We start from the raw sequence: 10,276 nt of genomic DNA on the forward strand, positions 1-10,276 counted from the left end.
AATTTTATGGTAATTAGGTGATAATTAGCAAGTAACCTATTTGAAATTTCATTGGAATTAGTGCCAAATCACCCCAATATTTACCTCAAAATTCATAGAAAAATTACTTTATTATAAACATGATTTAATATTATTATTGAAATGATATGCTAAAATAGCATACAATTGTTAAACTAGGGCCCTTAGTCTTGAGAAGCAGCTGTGCGCTGCTCTTCATCGGAAGTAGAAAACCAAAACTAATAGCATATCAATTAATAGCGTATCAATTAACTTTGTATTCTTTTCCTGGAAATGTATTAAATAAATTACCAGCTATTAGGAAATAGCGGAATATAATTATTATTATAATGTTTATATTAAAGCAATTTTCGATATATTTTGAGGTAAATATCGGGGTAATTTGGCAGTAATTCCAACGAAATTTCAAATAGGTTACTTGCTAATTATCACCTAATTACCATGAAATTTGCGGACCTGTAAAACGAGGTGTCACCCATTTATGCGATGAAACAAAGATGGGTGCCCATGTTTGTTGTTGAACTCCGTTAATCACTCTGTTGTTCCCCCCCCCCCCCCCCCCCCCCCCCCCTCTGTGTTCCTCTGCTTTCACTCAGACTGACTGGCTGGAACATCCTGACCGCTCCAAAACGGTTTTGCATCAGCAGACTTGTCACCATGGCAACACAGCCCGTGGCCTGGCAGGAGCTGGGTCCCGTCGACTCGCTGGACGAGGGGGTCAATGAGTTCTGGGCACAAGGTGAAGTAGGTGCAAACGTGAGCCACAACTCCCCTCAGCGAGACAAAAAGGCTCCCAGGGCAGAACCTGAAGAGGACATAGATGTCCCGAAGCCTGGAGCTCCGGACGAAACACGCCAAACGCTCTCAAGAACCGAAACACCTGATGCAACCAAATCAGAAAATCAGGAGTCAACAAGAATTAGTCCATGCACCCACAGGGAGACGCAAGAGATGGTGACAGAATTAGAACAAGTCATCCAGCTATTAGACGCATTAAAGGCTCAAGAGGAATCTGTTGATCCATGTGAGGATGCTTTCACACCTCCTCCTCCTCCCCTCAGCGCTTCATCAACAGAGGAATGCTTTGAGAGAGAGAGCTTTTCCAGCCTAGAAGGGGAGGTGGCCGACTGGATCAGTGATGCTGAGATCATGTCAGACCCAACAGAAGACTTTATGTCTCTTCATAGCCAGAATAGTCCAGAACGGCCATGTCTTCTCACTGCGCCAGTAAATAGAGGAGAGGAGGAGGAGATGACAGGACATAATATGACAACAGAGGAGAATGGCTTACAGCTGAACCTCTTACCAGATGACTACAGTGAATCTGAAAATATTAGAAACAACCTAGATGATGTATATACTGTGTGCTCTCCTCCGTTTGCTGATGAAAGCGAGGAAGAAGAGGAATTGAGCATTGATATTATGTCCTGTCAGCAGCAATGGACTACACTAGATGTCAGAGGCGAGCCTTTCCAACCCTCATATTCTGCCAATACTTCTACTGAACCAACCTCAACCCGGCCTGCAGTTCCCTCAGCCAAACAGCAGAAGGAGCTGTTGTCCCAGTGCCAAAGTGAACTTGCCCCCAGGGGAGCAAACCAGGAAGCCGCACAACAGGTGCTCGGCCAGAGCTCTTCACCTTTGTCAACCGTTGCCATGGAGCTGCCCAATCGGGGCGGGGCAGCTTCTCAAGGCTCTGGTTGTGTTGTAGCTGTGAGAGAGAGGCACAGCAGGGCGGGGGAAAGGACAGAGAGAGAAAGCAAGCAAACAGGTGGAGAGGGAGGGCAGAAAGAGCTTGAAAGGAACAAGGCGGTTGGGCAGCAACACGGCAAGGGACTGTTAAACTTGTCAGTCCAAACACAAGAGGTTAAGACAGGAAAACACAGCTCTGCGTCCTCTAAACACACCAGGATGGAGAGCGACTCATGTGACGATAGCCAGAGCGACAGTGGGGTTTCAGCGGACTTCTCCCCGTGCAGCACCCTGGAGGGCAACACCACCATCTCTACAGGCTCTCCAGCAGCTGCACCCAAAGAGACTCCCATTGAGAGGGAGATCCGACGGGCCATAGAGCGTGAGCACAGCCTGAGAAGGTCTAGAGGGCTTCCGAATCCCCCCACTTCACCAGAGTACGTAGAGATCCCTTTAAGGAAAACTGTTCTCAGCCAGTCAATAACCGGTAAGCCTGAGAGGTGTCAAGGCAAAGACAGGCAGTTAGCAGGCAAAAAGATGCAGCACGAGATCCACGAAGAGAACAAGAGGGAACAGGATCTGGTCAAGCTCGGGAAAGTTCCAGGTTTCTATGACAAAGGCACCGTGCGCCAAGTCAAAGAGAGGAAACAGCTTTTTGAGGCCTTTCAGAAATCCAATGACTCAAATTTGACTGCCAGGAGTAAAACCACGTCCTGGTCCTCTGCCAGTGACACCTCAACCCTGGAGGACATGTCATCGCAGGCATCCACCATAGGAGGCTCATACGTGGAGAGGATTCCCACACAGAGCCCAAACTTAGCCAAAGGAGGAGGTTCTTTGACTCCCCGAGGACCAGGCTTCTCTGAGGGGACAGCCTGTCAGATCATCATCCTAGAGAACAATCTGAGTGTCCCAGCACAGAAGCTCTACCACGCCAAAACAGAAGTCGACTCTGGAGGTCCTAACATGTCATCATCCAGGACAGCAGGACATGGTGGGATTAAAGTGAGAGAGCAAGAAGAGGAGGTGGAGGAGGAGGAGGAGGTACCCAAGGAGAACCCATTTTTCAAGCTGCGCTCCTCAACGAATTTAGTTAAAGTGGAGCAGGACATCCGGGAGGCTCAAGAGAGGGAAAAGGAGCTTCACAAGCAGAGGGTCAGTGTGTATGGGGGCACAGAGGGTGCAAAAGGAGGAGGGAGGCCGGGCAGCTCAGACGGAAAGAGTCCCATGTTGTCTTCTTCTTCACTGAATGGACTGGCTGTTCCCGACTTACCTGGTTCATCATCCAGAGGGGGAACTAGACCCACAGCAGGTTAGTGTAATGCTGAGTAAGAGCTAGAAGTGTGTGTGTGTGTGTGTGTGTGTGTGTGACAATGTGTTTGTGTGTATGGGTATGTGTGTAATATTTTTTATATCTGTGGTGAGATGATGAAAACCCTCTGAAACAGCCCCAGGAGCACATTATTTCATTTTTCTCATGGTCAGTGGAAAACCTCAGAACATCTTTCGATATCAGTGTTAGCTGTTACGAGCAATAATTTCGCATCGGGGAGACCATAAGCTGGCCGACAAGAAAATTAAATCCTGTAACTCCGCACAATAAATAAAGCATCTAGTCTGTCATATTAATTGCAAAAGCTGAGGTGAAGAAAACCCGTTGTTGTGTCAGCAAGAAAGGAGCGCGTTGGAAGAGTCCAATTTTGGGATGAAGCATTCAAAAAGTGCAAACAACTTGTTTTTTTTTTAGTTCTTATGGTGATAAAGTTGTATATCTTATTAGTTCCTTATGACAACAAGAGCAAATGTGAAATACAATGCTGCCAATACGGCCTGCTGAGAGGACAAGTTATTAACGTGCATCTCTGTGTGGTTTCAACTTTGCTGCCATTGTGTGCACTGTGCTGTATAGCAGTGGTTCCCAACCAGGCTTGCAGTTGCCAGGGGGTGCTCAACTAATCAATATCCATAGATATGTATATATATATATATATATATTATCCTTTATTTAACCAGGTAGTACTCATTGAGATTAAGAATCTCTTTTGCAAGAGAGACCTGGCCAAGACAGCAGCATTTAAACATACATTAAAGTTTCAGACGCCACAACATAAAACAAATGCAAAATAAATACATAGCATAATAACATACAAAAGCCATTAAAATCAAGAGTTTGAAGCCAACGTTAAAGGGAAAATATTCAGAAACACAGACAGCTCCCGATTGCCTCTGCTTCTAGGTCTTTCATTAATGTTTTAAATTCATCAAAAGTAATCAGATTTTCCAGCTTCAACTTAGCCTGCAGTGTATTCCAGGAGAAGGGAGCAGAATAGCTGAAGGCCATCTTACCAAGTTCTGTGCGGACCTTAGGTACAGATAATAAGTACAGGTCAGAATATATATGAATTATAATTTGATTAAACAAATACATCCACATGTTGAGTCATATAACACCTGAACACTACATGTTGAGAGTGTGTGAAAGCTAGTTAGCCAGCAAGCTGAGAAGTCAGTTAGTTAAAAGTAGGGCTGGATGATAATTCAATATGATGATTTATCGTCTTTCAGTGGAATCATATCATGATGAAATCATATATTGATATATTGTGATACACAATTACATCGTCTAAATCGATAATAACATACTAACTTAAATTTCTCAGAAAATCTGAATTGATAAGAATTCAGTTTATGGGAATACAACAATGTAATTAAAGCAAACTATTATCTTATCTCTGATTAATCTGTATTTGTGTGCATGCATATGCATATGTAAACATAGTCTGTGTATAGCAGGATATATTTATTTTTTTTCTCTATAATTTTTCACTTTTAACTGTTATGTTCATTTTGCACAAATTCTTAATTAAATGAGAAAATACTCAGTACTTTTCCTTTGTCAAGTATTTTAATGCACACAAAAATAGGCCTTACCATGTGGTTATTTCATATTGACCATTCATTTGTTGAATTACCCGAGAACATGCAATATTGTGATATCATTTATATTGTTATCAAGATATGAAATAACCAATATCGGGATAGAAGATTTTGACCATATCAACAAGTCCTAGCCAAAAGTAAAGTATAAATGGTTGAGATAGCAAAAAGTATAGGATAATCAGTTGAAACAGATAGCTATAAATAATGAATAAATAGCTTCTCCTCCAAGTGTAGCACGAATACAAACTGACCTAAATATTGAAAGTCAAATTGTGTGAAAAATGATCAGCTTGTATATAATTAATAGGTTAAAGGTAATGTACAGCGAGCCGGTCATTGTTGTGAAATAAACCCAGACAGAGCGATCTGGCGAAGAGGAGGGGTCTTGCATCGCCCTGAAGGGGTTTATTTCACCACAATAACCGATTAGCTGTACATTATCCCGCTTATTACACGGCTACTTACTTAAGAAATCAATAACTTCACACAAAAACGGTCCGCTAGAGTCCGACATCAGAACTGCGCCCATAGCAACGGTCTGTTATACATAGCAACAGTCTATTATAAAGAAATAACAGACCGTAGAAAGCCGTTATTGACCAATCAGAATCGAGTATTCAACAATTCCGTGTAATAATGTTAAATAACCTCTAGTTTAAAGCAAATGAACACATTTTGAACATGATGGGTGGTGTCGAAGAGGCTTAGGGAGTACATCAGACAACAGACTGCAGTACAGTATGTTTGTGTGTTTTGTTGGCAGGAAGGATTGTCAATGAGTTTTTTTGTGACTGTATAATATGAATGAAAGTGTCACCAGTCATCATAGGTTTTACAACTGTGTAACAAACAGATCAGGGTGTGCTACTACCGGACCTGAATGACCATGACTTTTCTTTGTCTTATAGACAATGAGTTATGCAACCTTTTATATGCCTGCGTCATTTCCGGTGCCAACTTTTTCTTTCTCTTTCACCGAGTTCAATCGAACACATTTCGTTCCCTTAATTCCCTCTGCATTCCTCTCTTCTCATTTCACTGTGCTGCTTCAACATGTTCACTCTTAATTTGATTCAGGCAGGCTTTATTGCACACAGTGCGGAGAACAAACAAAATCACAGGAACACCTTTGCCTCATTGCTAGTACCCTGCTCTTGCTCAACCTGCCTGCACCCATTTTTTATTCTCTTTCTCTCTCTCTCTCTCTCTCTCTCTTGCAGAACGCCAGTCAGTTGGCAAGTTGGGCGTCTGGCCCCCGGCCCCGGCTGAAGAGGAGAAAACAAACCGGCCAGAGGTGAGTCAGCGTTGCCAGTCGTCCTGTTGGAATTAAGTTTAATCATTACAATGCCCTTTACACTGCTTGCTATGACTTTCTGAAAATCTAACCAAGTGGAATAACACCAGGTCTCATATGGACATTCATTAGGTAGTTTTTGCTCTATTAGATTAACGCAGCAACCCTACCTACCTCGTAAACTTGGTATAGGACATGAAAATGTAGGCAAATCACCTTCCTGAGTCGTCGCACTCAAATGCAGTCAAAAGGATATCAGGTTCCACAATCATGAAGCTTCTTTAACCGAGAGTTCATATATATAGATATATAAATTGCAATGTCGCTCTGGGGGTTTGGTTAGTCTCTCAGCGGCATGAATATGAACGCATGTTTTTAAAACTGCACTGGATTCAATGAAGAAAGGCTCTTGGGAGGATGTCAGCATCTCTTTTGCACCAAATGTGGGCCACAAACATCTGATAACATACTGAACACACAGTAAGGAGCTTATCTTTATAGATAAGGGAAGAAGGCAAACAGCTCTGAGACAGAAAGGGAGGGAGTGTGTGTGTGTGTGTGTGTGTGTGGGAGGGCGGGAGTGTGTGTGTGTGTGTCTGTGTGTGTAGTCAATAGTGGAGAAAGTGGAAAGTCAATTGACAATCCCACTGATTTCCGTTACCTGCCTTGTGGGTCTCGCATCTCTTTGAAACTGTGGTATCTCTGATTAGAGTTGAGTGCTGCTCCGTGGCTTTAGCTCTTTAATTCAGTTTGGCATTGATATGCTGGGTTTTAGCTGCACGCTTTCCATTTGACGTTGGCATTAGCAACGTTTTGCTCTCTTTCCTCTCACTGCCTCTCTCTCTCTCTCTCTCTCTCTCTGCCGGTTGGTTATCTGCTTTCTGCACAGACCTTGTTCCTGATTAGAGTTCAGGAACAAACGGAGGACTGCAGGAGAAATTGGCCTCAGTTGTTGACTGAGTCATCCTGAACATGGCCTTGGATCACAGTCGCATTACCCTCCCTCTGACTTACAGAGCTAATGATGCACATCCAAAGAGATGTCCTCTAGAGGAAATAAATTCATCCGTCTCTTTTTTATCTTTTTGCTCCTTTTTTTTTTTTTTACCTTGGTCTGCTGCTCCCACACGTCTGATGTTTCTACTCTTTCATTCTCTTTCACATGCAACTTGTATACCTCCTCTTTTACCTTGCGATCGCCACTTACTCTTGCTGTTCCCGTCTTTTCACCCTCAGGTCCTCCAGAGTCCCCGGACCCCCAGACACAAGACCCCTCTGGTGCAACGCTGGGAGTCAGGCCTAGTCAACGGACACAACACAGAAGACGACTGAGGAGGCGTTGACGGAGCGAAACTAAAGGAGGGAGGACGGTTAGCCGAGACCTGGAGGGCTGAAAGACTGTGAGATAAAAAGGAAAGTAAGGAAAGTGCGAGCAGACTAGCGGATGGAGTAGGAGGAAAGAGAGAGTTTGAAGCGAGAAAGAGGTCAGGGATTGAGGCTACAAAGGGGGTCAGGAGGATTGGGAGCAAGGAAAAGGATCTGTGGTGGACTGAAAACCCTGAAGAGTCCTTCATCGAGGAGGAGAGAAAAAGGAGGAGGAGGGACACCTATTAGTGGATAAGCACTTGGCGTGTTTCTTGTGCTGGAAAACTCTGCGTCTAATGAATGTAAAAAGGCACAAAAAAATAATGATAACATTTCACTGGAGAAAAGAAAAGTAAGAATGGGATTTTCAAATTTTAATGAAGTTCTTTACCATTGGATTTTTTTTTTTTTATAATAATGAGTTATCATTTTGTTGATGAAAATAGCTCGAGTGGTATCTAGCTAGAAAAACAATGTGTCATCACCAATTGTATGCCTTTAATGATGTCTTGACACTGAGTTACTAGTTTATTACACCTGTATAACCTAATGCAGTCCCATGCAAAAATCTACCTTTGTGTAGCTCATGATGCCTTCAAACGGGGTCATGTTTACCGTGTTCACGAGTTGAGTCCATATGAACGCACCCCCTCTTGTGGTATTCACGACCTCGTAAGTGGAAAGTTTCTGAAAGCTCCGAGTTCACGAGTTGTGACGTGTTTGTTGACGTTGTCAGAAATGGCAGAGGCCATGGAAGTTCATTTTTCGGTGCATAATAAATTAATGTAATTTTAGTCGTATATTTTTTTTTCTTCATAATTCTATAATATGTCTGAGGAAAATTTTGATATTCCCAACATCCTCATCTTTTTCCTCTGTCATTATGCCTTTGCATTTACTGCGTTATGTTACCCCATTGCTAGCTTGAAAAACTGTTAGCCTCTGTGGCATCTAGACATCGGCAATAACGTTAATATTTCCGTTACGTAGCAGCGGTGTTCTCACGACTTCAACACTTGAACGCCACGCATGACGTGTACATGACTTCCCAAGTTGTAAACACAAGCTCCTGAGTTTCATTTGAAGGCATCATCAGTCTGTTCAGTCTTTATTGAATCTGTGTCAGAGAGTTGTTGATTCAACTTTATAGTTAGTGGTGGGGTTGTATTTGACTGCATTATAATGAAACTCCATTTACATAGAAACGCATCTCAGCATAATGGAGTCAAGTCCAACACCAACACTCACTTAAAAAAAAATGACCTGCTTTTATTGTGTTTGATCACTTAATTAAGGTGTTCCTAATAAAGGGGTAACTCAGTGTATATAGGCCAGTGATCTGAATTATTGCACCGGTCATAATCCATGAATAGCTAATACTGTTTTATTTCATGCATCACTACTGAAAGCTGGATTATAGTGCAATAAAGCACTTTCCTAAAAAAAGGATTTCAGAGCTGAATGCTACGTAATACACAACTTATGCTTAAATAATAGCTATTGTTTAGACTTATAAAATGTTTTGAATGATGCAGTAAGTAAGTATTTTGGAATGAAACTTGACAATTAAGAGTGTCTCCTTTATTTTCTTTTTTCTTTTTGTATCTGTCTGACGCAGACGTAATATAACGGTAATACATGCAGTGTTATTCTACTAACTCATGCACCACAGGAGCCTAAAATTACACTAATTACAGTGGGCTGAGGTCCATAATGGAGCCGCGTCAGTGCAGTTTCTCTTCCAGGGCTTGACCCGTTAGCACCGACACTATGTTTTGGTCACAAAATAAACGCCACCGATCCTCTGAACAATTATCTGCTTTATGGTTCTGTCTTTATTCGGGTCCCTAACGCTGTCGGTGGTCAAAGAGAAAAGGCGTCGCCATGGATACAGCTTTGGAAGAAGATGGAGGCTTTGCTAGAATTAAGCAGCATAAATGCCACAGTGGACCTTTGTGTGTGTGTGTATGTGTGTGTGTGTGTGTTTGTGTGTGTGTAGGTGAGATCAGCAGACTACGCTTTAGTGACCTCCCAATCTCCTGTGAATAATTCATCAGCTCATTCTGACTGGACGCAGCCCAGTGACATCGCCGGTACATTATTATTATGGCGGAGCTGCTGCAATTTAAGTGCTCAAAATTATTAATAAGCTTCAGCCCTCACCAGGCATCTTCCCTCATATTGCCACATTGCCAGGTCTCATGGCACATTACCAAAAACCTTGATATCACAGCAAGTGTAGCTACAGTCTGTCAACATATTTGGAAATTAAACATAGCAAACAAACTACACTCCCTTTAAGACCAAAAGCTCGGCGCTGAGGAGAAGAGCTGTAACACACAGTGTCGTTTATGTTTTGTTATCTAAAGATCAAAGATTACATTTTTTATGCTCAGACAATCAAACATGGCAACCCATCCAGGCAGGTCAAACTGTACTTTCCAAGTCATCTCTCTCTCTCTCTGATATCTAATCTCGCTGCTTTTCAAATGTGTTGACCCAAAAATAAACCTGTCTATCACCCGCTCAGCTCCAGACTCATTTCCATGATATTTCATTATCACCGTCTCCCAAAGTCCGGCGGCACGAAGTCATTGAAGCGGCATTGTGTGAGACGGTCGGCGTTTAGAGGATTAGCCGCTGCTCTTGTAATGCCTCTTTCTCAAGAGGACAAAAGTATGAGAGGAAGTGAAGGGGATGTGTGTGTGTCATTTTTAGATTTATTGTAATATGTGTATGATATGTGAGTGACGATGTGGACTCAAATGAGTGTGCGTGTGTGTAGAAATAAAGCAGTGGTGGAATGTCATTAAGTGTATTCACTCAAGTACTGGTATTAAGTCTAATTTTAAGGTACTTGTACATGCTTGAGTGCCGCCATTTTCTTCTTCTTTTACTTCAGTACATTGCCTAGAAAAATATTTGTGACACTTTATTGTATTCCTTGAAATAAAAGCTCAAATTAAA

At 42.4% G+C, this 10,276-nt stretch overlaps 1 protein-coding gene across 1 annotated transcript; it reads left to right on the forward strand.

Moving 5' to 3' along the window:
• Positions 1–1,458: 1,458 nt before the first annotated feature.
• Positions 1,459–10,276, forward strand: misp3 (MISP family member 3). The gene is made up of 3 exons (XM_074630438.1): positions 1,459–3,022; positions 5,871–5,944; positions 7,181–10,276. The coding sequence occupies exons 1-3, from the start codon at positions 1,675–1,677 to the stop codon at positions 7,274–7,276; spliced, it is 1,518 nt and encodes a 505-aa protein (XP_074486539.1). The 5' UTR covers positions 1,459–1,674; the 3' UTR covers positions 7,277–10,276.

Source organism: Sebastes fasciatus, chromosome 3 (genome assembly GCF_043250625.1).
Source record: "Sebastes fasciatus isolate fSebFas1 chromosome 3, fSebFas1.pri, whole genome shotgun sequence".
NCBI classification, from domain to species: Eukaryota; Metazoa; Chordata; class Actinopteri; order Perciformes; family Sebastidae; genus Sebastes; species Sebastes fasciatus.